Source organism: Phodopus roborovskii, unplaced genomic scaffold, assembly GCF_943737965.1.
Source record: "Phodopus roborovskii unplaced genomic scaffold, PHOROB, whole genome shotgun sequence".
NCBI lineage: Eukaryota > Metazoa > Chordata > Mammalia > Rodentia > Cricetidae > Phodopus > Phodopus roborovskii.
The window spans coordinates 12,625,077-12,651,959 of record NW_026126588.1 but is presented as its reverse complement, the minus strand read 5'-3'; the positions used below and the strand labels follow the sequence as shown (position 1 = coordinate 12,651,959).

Here is a 26,883-nt window from a genome sequence, read left to right as displayed (position 1 = left end):
AATTTTAAATATGATATATATATATATATACATATATACATATATATAATGAAATCACACTTGTACAGATTCTATTTTGGAGACAATGGCACATGGTCTTTCTATAGTTTTTGTTACTAAACATCAGGACTCCTTAGTGTTGCTGCCCTTTATTTTGACCATTGCTATAGGAGAATTTTGAGAGTGAGTCCCTTAATGAGTCTTCGCCTTTCCTTTATCTTATGAGTGTATCTTTTTCATTGAAACCCTACAAAGTTAGTGTGTACTCCCATTCTTATATCTTATTAATACTCCATCTGATTGCTTATATTAGCTTCAAGTCCAACACATTTCATGTATAGAGTGTCTTTTCAGCCAACATCCCCATACTCCACGCTGAGTCTTGCTGAATATAATAGATCACCAAATAGATTTATGTTTCATGCCATTAATTCCATAACTAAAGTAATGGTAACATTTTTATGGTATCATCTAAATAAATTAGTCAATGGTATTATAAATGATATTGAACCTACTTTATAATTTTTAACTCTTTCAGAAAACAGTTGCTGTCTCTAAGATTAATTCATTACATGGGCATTTTTTAAAACAAAATCTATAATATTACTATTCTTTTTAATTTTCAGTATTATCTATCCTCTTTTATAAATAGATAATTGATACATGTGAGTTAGGATAAATATATACATTTCTATACTAAGCTCTTCAGTTTCCCCAAATCTCAACCCCACTTGTTCTTTCCAGCCAGAGATCCTCAAGGAAGCTCACAGTAACCTGTCGAGCTGCCACTTGCCCAGTGGGTTCAAATAATGTTCTTGAAGAATTGAGTGTACCTGCCATGAAGAACATATGACCAATGGTTCCAATCTCAAGTAGTCTTGTCCATTTACTCCAGTGTGCCAGCAGCATTATTTTTTCTCTATGTACATTCGGGAACATTGTTAAAACTAGCTGTTCTTAAAATCATATATTATGACAAGCAAATGCAGTATTCTTGGAAAATCGAGTGTGTGTGTGTGTGTGTGTGTGTGTGTGTGCGCGCGCTCTTAGAACTTACTAAATAGCCTAGAGCTATGCTTGAACATTAAAGTTAACTTCTCTCTAATTAAATTTTCTCAGAAATTATAACTAACGACAATTTATATGCTCGACCGAAATACACAATTTGCTTAGCAACATGTAATAAATTACTGTCCACACACTATTCCTTACTGCTGAAATACTGTGCAGAGGACAAATAAGCAATCTATAAGCACAAGAAAATGAAGAGCTGGGGTGTTCTTTACTTCAAGACTCCAAAGTAAATTTTTAAAGGCAAATAAGTACCTTGTCACAAGAACCATGAAATTCTCTGTCCTTGGTGACAAAGTAAATATCCCTGAGCATGGCTTAGCTGCTCCACTGACTGTAGGTCATTACCTCCTCCCTCAGCCTCAGTAGCTTCAGGTTAAGTCATTCTTTTTTTTTTTTTTTTTTTTTCTACCTTGATTTCGTTTCTAGCAAGAGATTTGATGAATTTAAATACATGATATACTTAGAACAGTCATTCATGGAGATACAGGCACGCAAGTTAAGACAAATGAAAGGCATTTTCTAAAAGAACACAGTAATTGCAACTGGGATGGTGGCGTGTGCCTAACATTGCGCCATTTGGATGACGGAGGCAGAAGGCCTGTACATTCCATTCCAAAGGAGCCACATACCACAACCCTATTTGAAGTGACCATCAACAACAAAAAGATAACGAGTGAAACTTCATAAACCCCTTTACTACAGACCATAGCAGCAAAATGAATCCTTCCTGGGAATAAGTCCCATGTTCGAAATCAGAGCTTGGCAGCCCTGTGAACTCAGAGACTAGACTTGTTCACTGCTCCCTCCCCCAGCATGAGGAATTCGCGGAATAACAATGATTCATGATTTGCCAGCGAGTACAGTTTAAAAGGGGGGTCACCAGGAGTGCATGTTTTTTTTTTCTCCTGCATGCCAGCTCTGTAGTTTAGAATCAATTTCCCTTTAATGCTGAAATTCTAGCATATGAGGGGAAAACTAATTTTCCACATCAAATTGATTTAAGCCCTGTATAATTTCTGCTATTTTTAAGAGATGGTAAATCAGTTTGAATAGACAGATTAACAGCCAGTCACTAGGTAATTGCTACCTTGTTTTAAGGGTGCATGCTAACTACATACTTGTGACTTCAAGTACAGTTGATTCTTACAAATGAGTTTTGATCTTAGCGGTAAGGCTGCCAAGTGGCAGATCTTGCAGCTGATGAGCAGTTGGTACTGAAGTTTGTTAAGACATAAAAGTACAAGAGTCCTTCACATTGCTGAAAAAAATTAAAAACCCTTTCATTTTTATACCTAGGCCACTGTGGTGTTTTCTCATTTATAAGATGAACAGAGGTAGCATGCAGCAGCAAAAACTAATATGAACCATAAGCTCGACAGTCCCTCCTGGGGCAAGGTTTCCATGCACCAACTAAAATGTTCAGTTATTATTCAAGATTAAAGTATAGTTAGATTATCCCCCCCTTTCCCTCCCTCAGACCCTCCAATTTATCCCTCCTTACTTCCATTCAAATCCTTGGCCTCTTATTTCATTAATTGCAGACACACACACATGCACACACATGCGCACACACACCCTGGTTAGTGTATATACTGTTACTTCCGTGCATGTTTTCTGAGTTGACTATTTGGTATTGAATAACCAATAGTGAGCTCTTCCCCGGGGAAGACTCTCTCTCACTCTCCCTACTCTTTAGTTGCCTGTAGTTCTTTGTGTAGAAATGAGGACATTTGGGACTCCCCTGCTTTGTCTGTCCACATTAGCATGTTTATCAGTGCTGCCCTTGTTCAGCTCATGCCAGGCAGCCATATTCCTGCTACTGCATGGGTATAGAATCTGACGTTTCTAGAAAACACAGTTTTACAGCAAACTCACCATTTCTCTGGCTCTTGTATTCTTTCCTTTCCCCTCTTGTACAGTGTTCCCTGAGGGGGAGGCTTAGGTTCGGGAATTGCATTGTGGATGTATCCTTTGGGATTACGATCCATAATTCTGCATTTTGATTGGTTGTGGTTTTCTGTTAATAGTCTCTCTGTCTCAGCTCATTTTTGATAACACTTACATATGCCCAGATATCTCAAGGACAAATGGTTGTCATCATCTCCACCCCAGAATGTCCTTTGTCACATACCGAAGCTCAGGATTTAGCACAGGGGACAGTCTTCCTTGAAATCTGTCTTCGCCTTTTTTTTTTTTTTTTTTTTTTTGCCTGAAGCCTTTTCCTTGCCTTTTTTTTTGCTTTGTTTTGTTTTGTTTTGTTTTTGTTTTTGTTTTTGTTTCTGTTTTTTTTTTTAATACAGTCAGCCATGGAGCTGTACCACTTCCCTCCTAAGGAGATGTGGAATCCATCCACTTCCTATGCCTCCCCCCTCCCCCCCCACCCCGTGATGCTTGCCATCCACCTCAGCTACATCATGGAGATTATGCCAGGCCTCTTGGCCTTGCTTTCCTTCACTCCGTTCTCCAAATTCAAGCATAGCATTTTAAAGTATAATAAATTCCCCATGTTTAAAATTAATCCATCAAGACAGTTATATGAAACATTTCATGATGATCTCATCCTTTATGTGTCCCCTGCTGCAGTCAGTGACCTGTACTCATACCTAAATTTTAACTGTCTACGCAGAAACTTCCTTAGAGTGCCCTAGGTAGCTTTGACTCTGAACTTGACGCAGCCAAGAGTCATCTGAGGGGCGAATCCCAAGTGAGAGATTATCCCCATCCAATTGGCTGCATGGCTGCAGGGGATATCTCTGACTGTAAATTGATGGAGGATGGACCAGCTCACTCTGGACAGCACCGTTGCTGCACAGATGGTCTTGGGCTCTGTAAGAAAGCTGCCGTAACATTAGCTGAGCATGTGAGCAAGCCAGCAAGCAGCATTACTCCATGGTTGCTGCCTAGGAATTCCAGCTTCAGCTCCTACCCTGACTTCTCTCAATGGAAGCATATGCCAAATAGACCCTTTCTTCCCCTAAGCTTTCAAGGTATTTTATTACAACCATAGAAAGGAAACTAAAGTGCTATTGTAGCCTACTTCTGGGTCTTCCAGTAAGTGGCTTGTGTGTTAAATGAATGAATTCCAGAAGTATGACTAAGGTGGGAAAAATAAATTGACATTACAGTGTCTGAGGCTCTTTAGATTTTGACATGAGCACAGATAGATCTGTGTCTTGACACCATTAAAATATAAACATCAAAGAATACCAAGTAATCTTTGGTGCAAAAAATTAGTGTTGACATTATTACCAAATCTTTGAAATGATGCACTCTGACTTCTTCCCTTTTCATCAGTTCTGTACTGGGTTTTGTCTCCTATAAATACAATTCAGGAAAGATTTCAATAATTCCCACTGCAGTAAAATCAGACTGGGAGCGGGGCCTGCTCCTGGTGCTTTGGCTGGCTCTTGGGAACCTATCCCTCATTCTGGATTGCCTTGCACAGCCAGAGTACAGGGGCAGGTGTCCAGCATCTTGATACAACATGCTTTGCTGATGCCAATGGGAAGCCTACCCCTTTCTGAACAAATATGGAGGAGAGGGGGGATTGATGGGGGATGGGAGGTGGGGAGAAAGGGTGGGAGGAGAGGAAGGAGGGAGGTTGTGGTTGAGTTGTAAAATAAAAACAAAACAAAACAATATCAGTTGACCTCTGTTGGCTTAAAAAAAAAAAAACAATGGCATCATTTTATTAATCACTAGGCAAGTCAATCAGTAATTGAGTATTGTGGTTGCACCAAGAAATAGCATGCAAGTGACTTTATCCTTATCCAATTTAGGATGTGTGCAAGTCACAACAGGGTATCCTAGCCAGGAGTGCACAGGCTCTTAGCTGTAAACCCTGTCAGTACCCGCCACTCTGGAAACCTTTCAACTAAAATTAATAGAGAAGCTAGCCTCTCTTTTTGCTCCCTAGTGGAATGAATCTGGCCATACCATTTTCCACACGTAAACACGTGCGCGCGCACACACTCCAATACCATCTATATTTTCAGAAGTCACCATAAATGCCTGTAATCTTAGAAACTGTGCCACTATTGAAAAGTAGATCTAGCCACAACAGGCAAATGAATAAGTGAGGAAAATATATTCAGCAAGTGCTTTGGGAGATGGCAAATTAGAGGTAGGGATGGGTATTTGAGGGAGTCAATCAGGTGGTGAGATTTAAGTTGGGATTAGTGGTGGTGATGTGAGCCTTGCAAGTGTCTGAGGGCAATGAGGAGGGACAGCCAAGTCAGGAGCAGCAGTGGGCAAGCTGTGATGTAACAGCCCACTGGAGTTCTGGACGAGAACACGGACAGGAGGCCAGTGTGGTAGGGACAAGGTGAGAATAGACAGTGTAGAAGCTCATCCTTGACCCAAGGTTTTTATCACTGCCCATTCTAAACAGTCAGTATTATATTTGATTGAAAATAAGATGACATATTTTTTCCCTGAGAAGTATGTCTTTTCAAAATATTAAGTAGTGACACTTATTTCCCAGGTGATCGTTGCTACAGCGTCTTGATTTTGAACATCAGTTTCTGATGCAAACCCAAAAGTAAAACTATTGTCCCTCTTAGCCCACCATTGCCATCTAGTGGTTAGTGTGTGTAATAACCACACGTTCTGACCACACAGTGGACTGCAGGGAAGGGCCCAGAAGGGATGAGCTTTCCCGTAATAATACTAAATGAAAGGGCTTTCTGAGACCACTACAAGGACACAAAATCTCCCAGTGTACAAAGCTCCTCTTCCATTGGTTTATATAGAATTCACATTAGAAAACACTAGAAGCTATAGCAGTAGATTTTATGAACGGTCCTCAGTGAACTGAAGGCAATTTGAGATAGAAAGTACTGAAAACAAGAGACATATAATGTGGAAAGTGAACACTAATAAATAAAAGCACGATGGGAAAGAACTTGGATGTGCAGATGGAACAAACCCATCCAAGTGTGATGGTCATATTAGATAAACTATAGTCAGATCCCTTTTAAATAGACTAGTTACTTTATATAGTATTTAATTATGCAATATACTCAAATTTTGTGGACCTTAACACTTACCCTAGTTTTCCATTTAAAGTGGTCTATAATTATTTGTGGTTGTATTTACATAATTGCAATAATTATGTATTAACAGTAATGTCCAAAAAGGGTGGCTATTTAAATTTTCACCAATTAACGTCAAATGAAGTTTAAAATCCAGTCCTCAGACCCACCAACCATATTTCTGAAACTTCATCCTCAGAGTTGGTTAGTGACCTCTTCCCAAGACAGTGAAAATGACGGGCATTTCTATCTTCGCATGCATTTTTAGGTGGATGTTTTTCTTGAGTTAAAATGATTTAACAAATTATTTTGGGTACCTACTGTATCCTAAGCACCTGTTGAGTTCATTATAGCAGACAAAAGAAATAAACAAAGCAATTTTAGCTTGAATGTGGTACATGCACAGCTAAGTGCTTTTTGTTCCACTGTGAGAAATGCTGTATTTATATATATTCAGAGACTGAGGCACCGAGAGAGGCTTTTTGGAGAGATGAACACTTAAGTACAAAGGAGATGTATTATATTTTAAGTGCGACACTTGAAGTTTTTAAGAAGAGATTAAAGGAAAGTTAGACTAAAGCCAAGAGGCCTGGAGCAATCCCCATGGCGCCAAGGGGATGGAAAGAAAGAGTCAGAGCTAGTGACTGCAAGAGGCAGATGGGTTCCAAGTCTCCCGAGAAGACAGCAGCTCAGGTCACGGGCTCACTGGATGGAAGAGCTCAGGGAGCTTAGAAAAGAGATTACCAAAGTCAGATTTCAATGGAGAATGTCCAGTGTGCTACACCCCTAGCTCCGGCACCTGAGGCACAGATGCCAACAGTTCCCCAGCACATCTACTTGTCATCACAAGCTAAGGTGGTATATTTAAACCAAGCTCAGAAAGGAAACCTGAGCTAGAGAAAAGAGAAGCATATTGCTTTTTTTTTCCCCTTTTGCATGTTACCTATATTAACCTTGCATTCAAGATTGCCTGTGTACATTCATCTATCAAAAAAAAGAAAGGGGACTTTACATTTACAAGAGAGGAGAGAGATCATTTGAAGGAAGATATATAGAAGGCAGAAATGTACGCGTGGGGGCATTTGGGTATGAACATTAATTCTGTGAGGCTAATGTATTGGAAAGTGAATTAGTTCCATCATAGGTTAAAATTGTCCTGAGCACCCTGCCATCATAGCGAGCACCCTTTCCTTGGTCCGGGCAAGTCCGCAGAGCCATGGGAGAGTTTTTAGCAGTAAGTTAGCATGTCTATTCATGCTTCTTCAGCTCAGACAGCAGCACTCCCTGAACCCGCTTCTTTCCTCTAATCATTTACGTACTTCCCGAGTTAGCTTTGTTACTCCAATTGTGTTCCTTTTCAGTCCAACCTTCAGTTCCCAAAGTCGTCATGGTGCTATTTTCTTTAGCTCCCCCAGGGTCTTTGCCATGCATTTTGCTTGAAAACAAATGAATCTTAAAGTTGAAAACTGAGTTATTTCATCCTTTGCCTGGACACTCGCAGCTCCATAATGTCCTCTCACACCATTGCACCAATCTTGTCCATCCCATTGTCTTTCATGTCCCACTGGTATTGAAAGCTTAGCATACAGTGCCCCCTCTGCCTGGAGCACTTAATGTACCTCTCACACTGACCATCTCAGTCAAATGTCGAATCCCCCACCCCCATTTAATCATTCAGATTTTAGATTGAAATGGAATTTTCTATTTAATGTGTGAAGTGTTTTTTCTAATTGTAGTTAATTTTTTATCAGCTTTATCCCCTTAGCTTGACTAAAAGAATCATGAAGCAATCTGCCATCCTTCTGCACTACTGGTTCTCTGTAGCACAGGCTAGAAGCAAACCAGTGAGCTTTGTTCCCTTATTCAACAGTCTCAGTACTTGGATATGTCACCAAGGTGGAAAGGAAGGCTAAGTGTTGGGCGAGGATGAATAGATGTTTAAACTGATGTTCTGAGTTATGGGTACAAGTAGGGCATGCCATTAGCAGAGTTCGAAATGCAGGGAGAAGAAATAAATAGTGAAATGGGTAAGGGGTGAGCCTTGAATGTCAGCAAATTGATTGGTGTTGTTTTGCTTTTGCTTTTTATTTGGTGACGAAATAAAAAAAAAAAAAAAACAGACTTAGCACTTTGATCGGCAGGATTCGGAGGAACTGGGTGTCATGGTATATGCCTTTAATAACAGCATTAGGAAGACAGAAGCAGGCAGATGTTTGCAAGTTCAAAGCCAGCCTTGTCTACATTTCCTTTCTGATAGGGAGGCCTCCTCTACGAAGACACATATTTGGGCCTCTGTGGCCAACATGTGGGAAACTTAGAGACAGTAATCTCAATGAGTTGGGGGTTAGAGCAGGCACCAGTTAAATTCTCAGGGCTTGCACCTGGAGAGGAGTAGCTATGGCTACTTGCTGATAGTGGCTGCAGTAAGTAATATCCCTACTGTTAACTGAGCTACTCTGGGAAGGAAAGATGTGGAGAAGCTGCTCCATCATAACTTAAGTTTGACATTTTCAGAGTTGGTTATTTTGAGTTTTTTGTATGTACAATACACTTCATTTCATGTATCCTTATCATTCCCACGACAGACTCAATGATTAAAGCCATTTTTGAGTCTCAGAAAAGGAACCTGACTCAGTGCAACATATGTTCCTAGGTAACAGCTTGTACTTTTAAGGGGTCAGGAAGACATGGTTTTACTCCTGGTAGGGATAAAGACAGGATAACATGGCTAGGAGACTCCTTTTCCATTCAGTGACCCCTATGTATTGAATGGGGGTACATGTAAATATAAAATAAAGGAATGTTTGAATTCTGAAAAAAAAAAGTTTATTTGCGTCATCAAATTTGTTTTCCAAAGCAGTGCATTAGAGTAGTGTGCAACTATAATTCATAGTCAAGGAGATTGAGATGGATCCAGGGATTTGAGATTCTAAAGAAGGAGGGCTTGTGACTGCTAAAAGATGACAATTGTTGTTAATTTTGAAATTATCTAAAGAGAGCATCAAACATAACATTGATGATCATGCAGAGAACATTCAGAAGATGGACACAGGAAAATGGCACAAATTTTCCATGGATGACAGAGAGAAAATAGCTAAAATCCTGGAGAAAGTAATTCCCAGCAGAAGGACTAAATCTCAGCCTAAAGAGGAAGTCCAGTGAGTTCAGACTGAGATAAACATATTACAAAACATTGGTGAGATGAAGAAGCAATTTGCAAACAGTCTGCTGACAGGAAAATCAGCCACCAAATCTTCCACCATGCAAAGATCTCACAGAAGTAAAACAATAGCTTGCTTTCTTGGGGAGAATCTAGAAGGCATGCACTTACATTATTCCACAGGCAGAAGAATGTCATGAACGATTTAAAGTAACAAAGAAGATATGGAAAGGCCAACGAACCTACGGAGGAGTTAGGACTCTAGGATCCAAACGTTACTGATGTCTCCACCTTCTCTTCCACCCCAGGGGCCTTTTGTGTAGCCTCAGTGCCTCAGTGTAAAGGAGACAGAAGAGAGGTGACCTGGGATAGCATGTGAAATTCTGAAATACCACTCTTTGCAAGAAAAAATACGGCTTAAAGATCTAATGTGTGCTATTGCATTTTTCATCAACCAACTACTGAAATGTAAAGTGGGTTCATAAATTCTGAAGTAGAATATGGAGTTGATAAATCTCATCACTTCGTGATTCATTACAGAGACTCAGCAGGTTGTGTGTGTGTATGTGTATGTGTGTGTGTGTGATTGTACACACACACACACACACACACAATCACACACACATATACATATATGCATGTAACAAAAATTAATGGATAAAGAGACCATGAATTTGTAGAAAAAAAAAGCAAGGAGAGGTATGGAGATGGGAGGGTTGGGTGAAGGAACGGGGAAAGGAGGGAATTATAATCTCAAAAATAAAAGAAATAATTATTTATAAATAGATTATTTTAAGTTTTCTTTTCTGCCTCTTTACTCTGTAAGTAAGCTGAATTATAAGAGCAGTGGGGCACAACGACAATCAGTATGCTTTCATAAAATAAACCGTGGCTACCATGGTTATTCCTTAATGAAGAAGTAAGTATACTTCTTGGGCTGCGGACAGAGCTCAGTGTTAGAGCAGCTGCCTAGTATTGTTAAACTGAGGTGTGTGTGTGTGTGTGTGTGTGTGTGTGTGTGTGTTGCATATTTCTGAGTCTTGTTAACAATTTCAAAACAGAACTGCTTTATTAAGAAAAATTAACATCTATAGGTTCAATGACTTTTGAAAGATTTTTGTTAACGTTCTTGAATGTGTCCATTTACTTGAAAACCCCATTGACTCCTCAATGAAAGCATGTACTCAAAGAAGCTTTTAAAGAACCTGTACGGGTTTGGAGACTGTTAAATGAGACCCTGGTAGTATCTTTATAAGCATATCTCTAACATGTCAGTAAATCATATTTACAGAAAGGAAAGAATTCTGCATTTAGGTGTGTTTGACAAATGCTTATTGCCAATATTGGAAAACATTAACTCTGCTGACACTCACATGTCTGTATCTTAAATCCCAGCACCTTATGAAATATGCCCAGAGGATTATCTCATATCAATGGTGTGGAAAAGGACTCCTGCAGGCGACCTAGCATTCAATCAGTGTCCACTGAATGCCACAGGTACAGTAAGGTGCCCCTCCCAACCCCAGCAGGGTCTGTATCCCAGAACTGCATGCTATGTTTGCTTAGTAAGTTGTTCTCTGTCCTTGCTCTATAAATAAAGTCTGTCCAATAAGCAGCTGATGGCCCAATTTTAGTAACACGCTTAGTAAATGGAGTCGAAGAAGAGACTTCAAAAACCTTGCTGATGGATTGCTTCCTCAGTGTGAATTATGAAAATATTTCAGACAACAATTCCATGTGCATGTTTCCTGAAGCAAAAAGAAAATGTATACACCCCGTTTGTAGTCTGCCTCCCAGTGCTGTGCCTTCCAGCATCCTGCTCTAAAGCTTTTCTCTGTTCTTTGTGGCACACAGGCACCACTAGCAGACGCTGCTCTCTCAGTCTTCATGGAGTGGCCTTCTGGGAACAGCCGAGCTTTGCAAGATGCATATCCAATGAGTACAGACACTTGCAGCATTCAGTAGGTGCAAAGCCAGCTTTAGTACTTGCTCTGTTTATTTTTTCCTAATGATCAGTATGTGAGAATTTAACCTTCTGGTGGATAATCAAATCAGTAAAAAAAATCTCTGAAGAAATGCCCGAAGGAAAAATGGATATGATAGGAAGCTGATTTCTGGGACTCTGACTAAATTGTTTTGTTCTTCAAGCTTGGGTTTGTAGAGATCCTGGCAATTTAAATGAAAATATTCCTTGTTTTATGGGAGAAAGACAGGAGCAAAATCATTTACAGTTTTACATATAGGAGTTCAACTATGCATCATGATTGATCCACGTATTCATTAAATAGTACTCGATTATTGCAAAGCACTGCACATTGGTTAATTAAGTGGCTTTTACTTTTTCCTTAATTGGAGCGTAACAAAGCTGTTTAATACTTTGCTATCAAATTTCTCATGCAGTTAAAATATAAAGAAGATGATGGTTCCTTAAGCACCACAGAATCTTAATTACTCACAAAAGATTAAGTGGCCAATTTTTCCTAAAATGGCTTCCTCCCCACCCCCCCAGATACCATTGAATTATTCAGAGAATGTAATATTTGACATAGCATTCACATTCCTGTATTTTAAACTCCAGAATCTTATGAAATATGCCCAGAGGATAATCAGATGGTGATAACACAGAGTATTTTGAGTACATTTAAGTTTTTGCTTGGTTTTGTTCAAGGGCAAGTCATTGCCATTACTCAGAGGCTGCTGTCATTTCATCCTGGCAGACATAAAGTCCTCCATGCACAGGGAAGGTGAACACTGTGGAAAATAGAAAGGAAAAAGAATTGGGAACTAAACACAGTGATGCTAAGAGCCTCTGTGCTTTCCTGGGCTTATGTTTGCTTCTCATGTTATCACTCTCAGTCAAAACCACACATAGTGAAGATATTCTTGTTGTTGTATGAAAAGAATAGCTTATGCAATAACTGCGCCAACTAAGTAGTATTCGTACTTATTTAGCTACCAGAAAAACCAAAAACCCATTTTAGAAAGTCTAAAACCAAATGCTATGGAATGCATTCACACATCAAATTGGTAACTATCAGAAATGTAATGGATAATCATTTAAACACATAGGATTATTTTTTTATTGCTCATAGAAATGTGTGTTTATATGTGTACATCAATGAATTATTGGCTATGTGGAGCCTTATTTTATCATACATATATATTCATATGTTATATAAATATGTACTAGAAAAAGACATGATTTTTATGCTTTCCATAGCCAGATAAATTTCAGTTCTGTTGCTAATTTGTTATATAAAGATATTAGATAATATTTCATTTTGAAGGTTGGTTGTTTTGTTTTTTGAGACAGTGTTTCTCTGTGTAGCTGTGGCTCTCTGGGAACTCACTCCATAGGCTAGGTTGTCCTTGAACTTACAAAGATCCACTTGTCTGAGGCAAGAGATCCGCTTGCCTCTGCCTCCCAAAGTTGGGATTAACGGCAAGCACCACCCCTGCCTGGCACAAATTAGTTAAGAATGAGTATCACTTTTCATTGAAAGTTTTTGCTCTCTGTATTGAATTTTTGCGTAGAATAATAAATGAGTTTGCAATCTTTGAGGGTTGGTAACCTAATAATGGAGGCATATACACTCTATGAAATGGAAGAAATGAAATTTCAAATTACGAATCCCGTAAGAATTGCACATTTAAATTTAATAATTGACTGATATGCATATGCCCTTGATGAGAGAACATCAGCTGTGGGTGCTCCCTTCTTAGTTAACACTGGAAGTGAAGATGCTCAGGATACAATCTACTTATGTGAGGTGAAGAATGAAAGTTACATCCTAGTCCCAATGTTCCAAGGCCGATTCTCTCTTCTTAAAGCCACGTAACCTTCTGAGATTTTGATTAGAAATCATCTGACCTAGATTAGAATGTTGTAGGCAGCATGTCCATAAGTAGTTGTAAGATCACATTCAAGTCTTGCTCTTGGATGTAGCATCCTTTTAGTATTTTTGGGTGCGTGGGGAAGAATAATAAATGGAATTCTTTATATTTCTGGTTTGCAAATTATTATAAAGAAATACAAGTATGGTGAATTAATATCTTCTTTGAAAGAAAATTCATACTGAGTTTAAAAAATCACCCCCAAAATAAAATTTTAGAAATCCACACATTGCTAACAAGCAGTAACAATAGAGAGATGGTAGCTATGGATAGATAAGTGGAGAAAGAAGCAAACTGTCAGAGGAGATAGAAGATGGATGTTGCAAGTGTTTGACAAATAAATTATGTTTACACACATACATACACACACATGAGAACACACATAGGTATGAATGCATAAATATACAAACTATGTATATGAAAATACACAGACTTAAGATGCATATGAACATAGACTTGCTTATGTATCATTATCATGACTCACATGTTCCAGTTATATAAGATCAAGGATGGATATGTGTCTTTTATGACACTTGTCTTGTAGTCATGCTCTTTATCCATACACTAAATCCATCAGAGATAGAACAGAAAACAAGTTCTCTAAGGACCCGCTCCTGTTGTGCCCCCAAGTCCAACTTTGAGAACCAAAGTTCAACAGTGCTTATGATATAGAACAGATGGGACTCCCACAAATCACAATTACTGTAAAGATGGTATTCTTTCCTCTGGCGGAGTTTATCACTTCAACATTCTGTCTTTGATGGCTTTTATTTTCTTACTTTCTATACCCATAAAGCTAACTAAATGGTAATCAGTTATTTATAGTATACTTCAGGAGTTTATTTAAAATAGATAGGCAGATAGTTTATAATCTTTCAATGTATAAATTAGAGTATTGGTTGCAAACACATGTAGATAGTGTATGTATATAATAGATTCATAAATATACAGGATGATTTTGAAATGAAATTTTGTCACCTATAAACAATTTTTGAGTATGTCTTATGTACTCGCCATTATAAACTAGTTATAGTAAACAAAATTGGGTCATTCATCAGTTTCAAGTATAAAATTGGTGGTCAACCATGCTGAACAATTAGTTTGAGTTATTTAAGGGTAAATACCATGTTATTTTAGTTGCCTTTCCCTAATGTTGGACACAATGCTGAGTATAGATAGTATAGATAGTCTAAGAATGCTTATTTTCTCATTTATAGTAATCTACTGGCAGCTGAAGTGTTCAGATAAATGTATTTCATTTGTGATTTTTAATCATTTGAAAACAATTCATATTACTGTACAGATGCAGTTTTTCCAGTCCAATAACTTGTAGAAATATGGAGTAATTAGTATCATCACAATACGGACTTCTTTAGTCAATACAGAACAACCCCTACCTGTGAATACCTGTGAAGATTGCTTGGGCACATTGTGAAACACAAAGTTAAACCCAATCATCAAAATGTTATTGATTTCTTAAACTTCATAAACACATATACATACATTCCTCTTTCATTTTCAACCTCTTTTCCTTACACACACACACACACACACACACACACACACACACACACACGAAGTAGCAAGCTTTATACATATGTCCATAACTTATGTTGCTGTAAAAGAACAGATCTTAAAGCAAAGGAAATGGAAGCAAGATTATCAAGGCCTTCTTCTAAATTCACCAGGCAGGCATGTCACTCCCCTTTCCCTGGAGAAGAGGGAAAGATGGCATAGAGGAGGGCTGAAAAGGGCTAGCACTATTATCCTTGTGAAACCCTCTATACAGAAGTCAGAGGTACAGGTACACATTTTCTCTCTTAGAATTCTGATCCTGGATTCTCTTGTACTGTTCTTCAGTTTGTCATTAAACAGTCACACCGACTTCGAGGAAATGCTTTATCTGGTCATTGAAAGTTAGACTTCCTGGGAAGAGATGTCAAAGAGGTTGAGTCTTGATGTAAGAATGTTGTTTACCCTCTACTTTCACTGGTCAGATTTTTAAAAAGGGAGCTATAGGGCTAGAGATGAAAAGTCACATAGGAAGAATAGAGAAACCAAGAGAGGGGACAAGGAGACAGAACATGAGAATAGGTTTGTTTATTTTGCTCTCATGTTCTCTGTCTACAGTTGAATTTTTCTCCATTGGCTGAGCATTATAATCACATTGGGAGTTCTTACCACTGCATCAATAAGAGGTCACTTAAAAGCTCATTAAGTGAGGCTGGTATCAGTACATAGTATGCATCTCTTCTTGTGTAGTATTATTAATACTTATTGAAACATTGATTGGCATCCATACCCATGCATTTCTAGCTTCATTACCCTCTCTTGAAGGAATGTAGACACCCTTGTTCTAACTATTCAAGACCAAGCATTTGACGGCCTTTTCAGTAATGTTGCCAAATTCTAAGAATTTGCCAGAGTCATCTCCTTTAGTACTCAAATAATTTTAGTATGCAGCAATGCTAAAGAAAGTTACAAAACATACCTTTATTTAAGAGGGGAAGAAGCTCACTTATTTTACTAAAATTCTTATAGTGAAGTTTTGGAATTTAAGCTAAAGAACTTCAATTTTAGACCTATAAATAATTCATATCAAATTTTATAGCATTTTTCAAAATCTCCTAATAAATTTTCCATTATTTGATTTTACACTGTTCCAATTGGATGCAGAATAATTAAGCTTTCAAGATTTAAATATGGTAGAATATATATGTGTCTTGTTCAGTGTTCTATTGCTGTGAAGAGACACCATGACTAGGACAACTCTTATAAAAGAAAGGGTTTAATTGGGGCTGGCTTACAGTTTCAGAGGGTTAGTCCATTATCATGGTAGGAAGCATGGCAGTACACAGGCAGACATGGTGTTGGAGGAGCTGAGAATTCTACATCCTGGTCCACAGGCAGCAGGAAGCAAAAATCACTGAGTCTGTTTTGGGATCTTTTAATACTCTGAGCCCACCTCCCCCCATCCCCAGAGACATACTTCCTCCAACAAGGCCACACTTCTGTTCCTTTCAAATATCACCACTCTGTGATGATCAAGTGTTCAAAACTGTGAGCTTATGGGGGCCCTTCTCCTTCAAATTACCACAACATACTATATGGGTTCCACTAAAATCAAATATTCTGCTTTATGGCAATTACAAATAATACACAAAAGTTGGAAATAGCTGTGCTTCAGTAATATTATACAAGAAACACTCAATGGATTCAACCCAAACTGCAGGCCATGGTCTTCTCACTTCTAGAATAACATGTACATTTTTTTTTTTAAGATTTAAAAGAATATATAATTCCTTTGGAATTCTCCATTATAAATAGACAAACTATTTTTGTTTTGTTTGTTTCCTGCTCTGATTCTTTAGCCTTTTAATTGTACCTAATTTAGGTTTTCTACCATCTCCTTCTAATATCTGGATAATTTGTGCCTGTGTTCTCTGCCCTTGCTTACCTTTCTCTTTTGTTACCATTCAAATCTGACAATGTTTATGGAGAGTCTGGAGTTTTCATCAATGCAAATGCACTGTCTCCATAACTTCAGACCATGTACTAGTCAACAGAAAGCATTCTGTCCCTGTTAAAGCTAACTTTTAAAAAAGATAATATTTTTATTGATTCTTTGGGAATTTCAGCTCATGCACCCCAATTCTGCTCACCTCTCAGTCATCAGTATCCTCTCCTCACCTCTGCACTGCCCCCCCAGGGGGAAAAATCAAAACAAAACAAGCAAGCAAGCAAACAAAACCATGATAACAAAGCAAGCAAACAAACAAAAACAAGATAACAGACTCTTCCCTTCTCCTCTCCTTCCTCTCCAACACCTCTTCATTCAGCTGGTGAAATTATGAGTGATGTGTCACATGCTGTACCCTTTTGTCCAATCAGCTTTACTAGCAAGTGTTCATTGCAGTGAGTCATTGGTCTGGTTCAAGGCCACTGGTTTCTGGTACGCCATCATCACTGGATCCTTACCAGAATTCCTGTCACCACCCCTCGTCTTGGAGATTCTGTGGATATTATTCCCCTGGACCAGTCTCTGCAAATGCTTTAGCAGGTCCTAGATGGGGTAGATGTTTTTTGGGGTTAACCCAAAGCCTGGCTATGGGCCTGGGTGGTAGCTGAGCTGCTCAGTCTGGGAAATTGGGGTCACCCACCTAGGTCAAAGGGCAGAGCCAGCTCCCCTAAGCTCATACCATCAGGTGAGGGTGGGGGCATCTCAACCAAGTATAGGGTCCAACTCTCCCTGTACCAGTCAGGGTCAGCTGTCTTCTGTCTTGATACAGGATCCAATGAGAGGAGAGTCAAGGCCAGAATAGCTGACTTTTTTTTTTTTTTTTTTTTTTAATCACTGTGATGATTACTTGGCAGAGAAAAAAAGACAAAGTGTTTATTCTGGCCCATGATTTCAGTTGTTTCATTCGATGATTGGCTAATCCCTTCGCTAAGACCATTCATTAGGCTGAACATCATAACAGAAGGAACATGAAACAGACTTGATCACTTCCTACCTCCTGGAGTCCCAAAAGCAGAGAATTCGACAGGAAGAAAGCCTAGAGATGAGACACCTTTCAAAACATGATCCCATTGAGCTGCCTTTGCCACCTTGATCACATCCTTACCAAGTCCCAAAATTATCAAGTTCAGAATCCATCAGTGAATTGGAAAAATAGGAGTACCATAATTCAGTTACCTCTTTATTATTATTATTATTATTATTATTATTATTATTATTATTACACTGAGAGAGTTTAATGTTAATTTATCCTCCTAACAAACTCAAGAGTTAGGTAAGGCAGGGTTAGGGTTAGTTTCTCAAGTAGGAAGCTATGACTCATAAATTAAGAGATGTTGCCATGGAGTCTTTATTCCAGGATAGAGCACAGCATCTTAGAATTGTCCTTGCTAGTTACCTGCTATTCTGTACATTGTGCTTCATCTTCCCTGCATTGCTCATTCAGTCTTCAGAGGCCATGCTCCAGCGCTCACTACAAAGTTCTCCAAGATAGTGTTGTTCTCTGTCCCAGGGCTGCCGTCTCAGGTACGAGGAAGAAATTAGAAATCCGCATTTCTAATTTCCATTGTGGAATGAAGGTCCTCCCAGTGACAAAACATCAACCCTTTGGATACATAATTCCATCAGAATCCAGGCATTCAACAGTCCAACAAAAATTGCATAAACATACATCTGCAATACGCTGGCATATTACCATACTAAACACGCTCTGTGAGTACCTGATGAATAAGTCCATTCACATTTCCTGAGTCCAGAGATTTCTGATTAGGAGGAAGATGGCCAGAACTGCACTTGAGGGTCTCTCAGCCATACTGCTTAAAGAAGGACTTGGCTCTCACCTTGAAGATGGGCAAGCAAAAGTAGCTTTTTCTGGCAGTGCATAGACACAGCAGTAAACCAAAAGGTGATGGGACTGCATGGCAGATCCCCTCCACCCAAGGTCACCAGGCACACCAAGAGGTCACACAGAAAGGTTTTATGCTCGTGGTTTCTTAACCATCAATGTTGACATAAAGGTCTTCCTATGGGAGTGGCATTGAGTCCTTTCAGAGACATTATTCCCAGACTCCGTCTTTGGTCCAGAACTATCAGGAGGAGCAGGAGGCTGAGGGAGTTTCTCACTCAGTAATCCAGATTTCTTCCCAACCTCCAATCTGTCAATTGCCTTTCAGGTGTCTTCTCTCAAAGCTCTCTTACTTAATAGTGGTTTGAAGTACTAGAAACATACAAAGAAAAATGATTCTGTATTTAAAAAAAGAACTTATCACATACGTGTGTGTATGTGTGTGTGTGGTGTGGGGGCATGCACACAAGAATCTGGGAGCATAAATGGAGGCCAGAGAAGTTTATTCTCTACCACATTGCTGACCCACATCTGTATTTGAAAAACATGTGTCCTAACATTACAGTATTTAGATACTGTATGTAAATAACTTAACAGCACTACCAAGTGGATAACTTTGATTATAAGAATATGACATAGTCATTAAATGAATTAAGAGATATATTTAGATAATTGATTTATGGCAAGAAGTTCCATGTATACTTATCTATTAATTGAAGGCACTCAGAACTGTGAAAAAAAATCTTTGATATACCTTACAGATGGACTGTAGGAGTTGCTGATGAAATAATATATAAATATATGATGTATCAAGTATATTATTTGCAAAGGGTAGCTATGATAGACCTATTTTTAGGATTGAGACAATGGCAGTACTGGTTGGCAGTGGGTGGTATAAAATGGAAAGAATAAATTTACTGCCCACTCTATTAATCATGACCAGCTTGCACTAATGCTCTTTTTATAAAGACCAATGAGGCATAATTCAGAACTATTAAAAACTCCAACAATTCTGTCCTTTTCACTCTTAATCTTGCAATATGACATGTGAGTATCACAGCAATGTTTTGGTTTGCCTTTTGAACCAAATATCTCTCGGTGTTGGAGTAATTACTGATATTATTATTTAAAAAGGGAACACTAATATCATAAAACCATTTCTGACATCTCAGGTGACTAAGTTAAGAAAATAATTATTTTCCAGGGAAAATCAGGTTTAGTCTCACCCTATTTTATTTGAATAAAACTACATACAAGGTATTTTTATATGTATTGGCAAACAGCTTTAGGATCATTTGCACATTATATTACAAAATTGTTACTACTGTTCAAATAATTAGAAGTAACTCAAAATGTAGTAGATTTCTTACTGTTCTATATTCCTCATATTGTTTATTGAGGAGAAAAAAGTTGTGATATCCATTTGTAATTTGAGGGCCTGGACGTGATATTTAAATAGTTAAACCTTTTTGATCATTTTAGTGAAAAATTAACCATGATGATACCTAAGAGATTGTCTTGACTCAGAGTACTTTAAGAAAATCTGGGAACAAGAACTGCTTAGGAGTGCTGGAATCCTGGTAATACAGTTCTCCATGGAGAACTATGGATGTCTGTGACACCTAGAAACACCATGCTAAAACTCAAATATCTCATGAGGCATTTCTAGTACTGTACTGGCCATGTAGAAGGTACTTGGTAAATTGTATATTATTTTTCTTATACTTACTTTTTAAAGATAGAAAGTAAATAACTATAAGTATAGACACTTAAAAATTTCAAAATCAGAATTCAAAATTCCACAATTTCCAAATCTAATCACATCAATTTGATGTCTTTTAATTATTAATCTTATTTCTATTTTTGACTTTATAATTTAATTACATCATTTTCTCTCTTCTGTTTTATTCCTCCACACCCTCCCATACACACCTCCTTGCTTTCTTTCAAATTCATGGCCTCTTTTTTCATTAGTTGTTGTTACATACATGCTTATGCATTCACACATATGCACATATATAACATATATACATTTATCTAAATTTCAAAATACATAAATACAAACTACTAAGTTTCTGTAACATTACTTACATGTATATATTTTCAGATCGTTTCATATTGGACAAGCAATTGGTGTGTTCTTCTCTTGTAAAGACTATTCTAAAAGACAATTCGGTCATGTGAAAGTTTTCCAACGTTACATATTGAATGGTCAGCAATTTCCACCTTTACCTTGTAAACACTTAAGTGACACAGTTGCACATAAAAAAGGGAATCTTTCTTTGGTCTCACTTCTGTTTAGCAGGGACATGGAGTGAGAGGTACCAATGTGTGACAGACATGAGAGAGATTATAGCAGATTCAAAGATGATTGGGAACTACAATCCCTTCAGGAGTTTGGAGGCTAGTGGAGTGGATGAGATAATATAATAATATGACAATGATGTAAGATAGAACAAGATTACTTCCAGAAGGCATGGAAGTAGAGATCATGTCATGATTATACTTATCTGAATAGAATTCATGAAGCAGAAAAGAATTAACAAGAGGAATTGTTAACAGCATGTAAAATTAGTCAAGACAGTGAGTCAGAAGGCAAAAACATATCCGTGTCATTTCTTTTAGAAGAGGTAAACAGTTTGGGTGAGATGTCATTAGATTAGCAGAAACATAGCAATCAGAGGTTAGGCAAAGCTGACCTTCAGAGATCGTACTGCATGAGAAGTATTTATGTTCACAAACCAAAGTATAGCTGAACCAAAAAGAGACAGCCTGTGCATACCAAAAGCAAAGGAAGAGAAAAGCCAAATCAATGCAGAGCAAAGTTATGGAAGTCTCAGATTATATGTAAGCCCAGAGCGCTTGTTGGAGGCTAAGATTCAAAATTCCTCATGGGAATGCTTACAGGATCACCTACCCCAGAAGGAGAAGGACTCTACAAGCCTCCTGCAATAACTAGGAACCCTGGCTTCATAGATGAGAGAAACTATGTGAACTGTCAGAACTAGGGCATATATGTGAACTCTGTGACTCAGAAAACTGGGAGGAAGGACAGAAAAGAAATACCTTTTCAGAAACTGAATTCCTAGCCTGAACTAAAAGCGGAAGGAATTCACATGGTAATCAGCATGAGTTGAAACAGGACCATCAAACTGCTTGAGGACTCCTCTGCTGGAAATAAATACATCTGTAACTGATCTACAAGATAATTCACAGACCCTGTTTGGGCCCCCGAAGGATGAGGCCATTCCACATGCTTTTAGTAATTATCCATTGTATTAGCTGAGTCCTGTGAGCAGAATGACAGCACATGTAGGAATCAGGAGAGTTAGAGATGCAAAAATAACAAGAAAGCTTTTTGTCTAAAATAAGAGATGAGAGTAAGGATAAAATAGGGTTAGATAGTGGAAGAGAATGTAGAAGATGAAATACACCATTTATTCCTCTGTAACTGAGCTTCTCGTTGCTGTGGTGAATCTCTGAGGAGGCATCATCAGAAGGAGGAGTCCCCTGACTCACAGATTCTCATCAGAGTTGTCTGGCAGTATAGTAGCTGAGAACTGGATATCCTGATTATGACATGGAGCATGGAATACAGCAAATCTGCTCACATTGGAGTAGATAGAAAGTCAAAGCATGCAGATAGGAATGAGCCAGGGACAACAAATTCCCCAAACGCATTCCCAGGGACTCTTTCTTTCTTTCTTTCTTTCTTTCTTTCTTTCTTTCTTTCTTTCTTTCTTTCTTTCTTTGGGCTTTTATTATTTTTTCTTCTTATTTTACATATTGATCCCAGTTCCCTTCCCCTCCCTCCCTCTTTCCCATGCTCCCCTGACCACCCTCCCATCCCACCGCCCCCCCTTACTCCACATGTAGGGTGATGCCTTCCAGGAAGGATCAGCAAAATCTGTCAAGTCATTTAGGGTAGGGACTAGGCCCTCCCTCCTGCCTCTAGGTTAGGGGAGTATCTCTCCATGGGGAATGTGCTCCCGAAGTCCTTTAGTGCACCAGGGATACATCCTGGCTCTACTGTCAGAAGCCCCAGTGACATTTCTAAAAACAAATTCCTTTGAGACCTCCTAAATCTTTCAGTCCTTAGAATATTACCATGAGCTAGGAACCATGTTAAACCCACGCCAGGGTAGGTAAGGGGGATTTCACATTCATGTATAACAAAATGGGAAATATTGTCACTGCAATCAATAATTAGAATAAATGGCCAGTTAAATCCAGATGAAGAAATAATTACTGAACTGGATGTTAAAGACATAAAGTTCTAGACTAGTATATGCTATCTAACCAGAGAGAAAAGAGAACTGAAAATTGATTCCTGGAGATATACAAGCCATTAAGCAAGTCCCCCAACAAGAGGACTTGTCCTCCTTTTTATAGACAAATCAAGTGATCTGGAAAACAGAAATCTCTCCAAACCTCCTAAGTAATAAGTGACAGAATCTCAGTTAAAGGATAGGTTTTAGCACTACACCTACTCTAAAAATTTTAACAAGATTTCTAAGAATAATCACACAGTGTATTCAGTACCAATAAACTGGAATGCATCTTTCAGCTCAATGTGTCCTGGTAAGAAATGTGTCTTCCGTGAAAACGCCTTATTCTCTGTGTCAATGCTATGCATACTCCACACCAGCATGTAAAGTATGGCAAGGTATTTTCCCGGAGTACTTGTCAGTACAGATGCCCAAAAGGCTGCTAATTAGTGCCAATTGTGAGAACTAGAATGATCTGTGCATCCATTTGCTAAGAACTGGACTGAGCACAACTCATTCCACACAAGCCTGCTAAGCAGCTGTCAGATGGCAATAATGCTAATTTAATACTAACCCAGGCTAGATGTGTTGCTGATGCAGATGAGGAAGGCTGGCTTTCCTAGCTCTGATTGGATGATATACCCAGTGCCTCCTATAACTGTTTCTACTGCAAACAGAAATCATGACTGGATGTTTTCTTCTGAAAGCTTCTAGTTATTCTGTGAGAGGAAACACCCATATCTGTGACATAAATATCTGTCCTCGACACAGGCATAGATTGTAAAATACTAGAGGAAAGCAGTCAGACCACATTCATAGTGGTAGCTATTGTTGTTTCAGCTCTAGGTGAAGACAAATCTAAGTCCTTTGGCCCTCTGAATTGCACAGGTCAGTACAAAATTGAAGACTGGATTTGTGACGTTTTCAGGCTAGATTCCATTCACCTCATGCCCCCTCCAGAACCCCTGAAGCCTCCTCTACCAAGCCACACGTAGTTTTAGTCTAGAAGTTGTAGTATCTCTGTAAGTCGACTGTTACTGGTTTGTTTCATCCTGTCCATTCAGGTGTTTGTTGCCGACGATGTCTAGATGTAAGATAGGACAGCTCTCATGTTTACTCCTGTGACATAACAATGGTGAGAGTATAGATGGTGGCTCACTCATTCATCCGTGTAATTCATTCATTCCATATTTGAAGTCAGGTCAGTGACAAAACTGTAACAATAAACCCAATGGACAAAATGTGGCAGGTAAAGTTGAACATGTTGGCCTGGGATAAGGTCATTGAAAAGGATGGGGAAGACATTTTTTTTATTGAGTTTTACATACCAACACCAGTTCATTCTCCATCTCCTCTCTTTCCACCATCTCCCCCTATCCCACCCCCATCCATTCTTCAGAGGGGGTAAGGCCAAGCAAGCCATTTTTTCAAAGAGCTTTCTAAGGTGACCAATCAAAGGCGTCATTTATTCAGACAGAAGGATTAGCAGATGTACCAGTGCAGGGATGTAGTCTTCCATCCTTGAGGAAAAGGAAAGGATGAGTGACTAGACCACAGAAAGCGAGGATGTACATGCTGCAAGTCTTGAGTTCTACCATGAGGAGCTCATGGGAGAGAAAGAGCCTTCCTTGTATAGTTTCTGCTGCTGATTATCCCAGGCTCCTGTCAGTTCACTTGAATTTACAAAATGATTTTTAAAGCACATTAGTGCATCCATGTATTTTTTCAAATTTTATAGGAGAGGTAAGAATCCAATCTTCCTCCCAATGACATGACTGATACTTCAGGGCCTGGGCCTTCTTGGCTCTGATGCTCATTTTATTGCATGATACAGTGGAGACATAGTTAGTGCATAACAACTGAGTGAGCTCTGAGGGATCTCCCCTTGTACTGTATGATAAGGTTATTGGGACAGAAGGTGACCAACAGCGCCGAATAGTCAATGTGGTAAGAATGGTAAATGCACCGGATGAGAGAGACCACAGCAAAGGAATTTGTTAATTTTGTCTATTGGGAATAATAAGGAATAAAACTTGCCTTGCAGGAGATAAAGGGAGGACAAGATAGCCTATCATAGCACAATAATGGGATACTTTGCAACATATGACCAAGACAGAAAATTGTAAAAATGTCTCAGTATTTTAGGAGCCATCTGGCATTGTGTCATTGTGGTATACCAGTGGTACATCAGTGTTTCATTGTGGAAACCTCATTGAGCCCTTAGTCTGAGGGACAGTGTCTACATAATGGTTAAATACAAGCACTCTCTCTCCCTCTCTCCTTTCCCCTCCCTCCCTCCCTCACCCCGTGTGTGTGTGTGTGTGTGTGTGTGTGTGTGTGTGTGTGTGTGTGTGTGTGTATGCTGTGATTGAATGTGTTAGTTTCATGCCAAGGGACTAACACTGAGACTATAACTAAGCAAGGAGAGGAACAGTGATGCCATTACCACATCCAGGACTGGCAAGATGGCTCAGAGGGTAAAGCTGTATTCTACCAGCCTGATAAGCAGAATTTGATCTGTGGGTCCTACATGATGGAAGAAGATACTTCTTACAAGTTTTCTCAGGCGTCCATGTATATACCAAGGCTGCTACACACACATACACACACACACACACACACACACACACACACACTAATCAAGTGAAATTAGTTTATGATTTTCAATAATGCAAGACTTAGTAAAACTAACACTTTTTATAATGTAACTATAGAAAAATTGTCTTTTTAGGAATTATCAGTGCACTTTGATAGCCATACTTAAGAGATTTAATGACATATTTCTTAACTAAAAGATGACAGTGAAGACTGTTACAATTTAATATTTCTTCTTGAATGTTTCTCTGGTGCATATTTTCTTGATTATTTTGTCATTTTAAAACCAATTTAATTATAGGTTAGGCATGGTGATGGTAAAGATTAGCCTTTCTTGGATGTTTATTCTCTCTCCCCTTCATACCTTGACATTCTTATAGCTTCTCTCTTGTACTGTGAGATCAGCTACACATGAGGACTGACAGCTGTTTCTCTGGCCATCACACTAATTGCAATTATATATCTCAGAAAAACCTTGTTAAGAGGATTTTGTTTTGTTTGTCTTTTATTATCTTTATTTTCTCATTGTTTTTTCTCTATATAAAAAGCTCAAGTTGCCTAACTTTCTATTATGCTATAATAAGCCTCAAATATTTACAGACTTTACTTAAACTGCGATGGTAAGACTGTCCTGTGACTAGTCTATGTTCTTGAGTTTGAGTGTGGTCATTGCCCAACCTGGGCTTGCCTGGAACTCATGATGTAACTCAGGTTAGCCTCTGTTTACAGTTCTGCCTCAACCTCCCACTTGCTAGGATTATAGGCATGTGTTTTTCTCCATTTCCCTTTCATCTGGAGATGTGTGGTATGTTTTCAATCTAGAATCTTACACTCTAGGGAACCACTCTGCCAGGGAGATACCTCTGTAGCACTTTCTATAATGATAAGGGAGAAATTACCAAAATTTATGTTGAGAACAAATATTATAATGGATTTATAATTTCTCACTTTCTCTCTCTTTCTTTTGATTTATCAAGACATGGTTTCTTTGTGTAGCCCTGGCTGTCTTAGAACTTGCTTTGTAGACCAGGCTTGCCTTGAACTCACAGAGATCTGCCTGCCTCTGCCTCAGGAGTTCTGGGATTAAAAGCCTGCACTACCACCACCACCACTTGGTTTATAGTCTCTCATTTCTGATCTCACCGTCCTAAATAACTTCCCAGAATTGTTACATGTAAAAGTCAATTGTAAAAGAATCTCTACAGAGCAGGGCATTGGTGGAACACACCTTTAATACGAGCACTTGGGAGGCAGAGGCAGGTGAATCTCTGTGAGTTCAAGGCCAGCCTGGTGTACCAAGCTAGGTCCAGGACAGACTCCAAAGCCATACAGAGATACCCTATCTCGAAAAATCAAAAACAAAACAAACAAATAAAAAGAATCTCTACACTTAAAATACATATCCCCCCAATGCATTTATTGAACATTCTAATTGAAAACAGAAAGACTGTCAATTCTGAAAAAGACACACAATACTCACATTATCTTTTTTGTAT

The 26,883-nt window shown here is 38.7% G+C and overlaps 1 protein-coding gene across 1 annotated transcript in view; it reads left to right on the top strand.

Moving 5' to 3' along the window:
* Adgrb3 (adhesion G protein-coupled receptor B3) overlaps nt 1-26,883 on the top strand; it is a 656,439-nt gene that overhangs the window by 270,169 nt on the left and 359,387 nt on the right. Inside the window, exons 8-9 of the mRNA XM_051204331.1 lie at nt 10,663-10,764; nt 11,122-11,228. Of these exons, the coding sequence (XP_051060288.1) occupies nt 10,663-10,764; nt 11,122-11,228 (209 nt within the window). The remainder of the gene's footprint in view (nt 1-10,662; nt 10,765-11,121; nt 11,229-26,883) is intronic.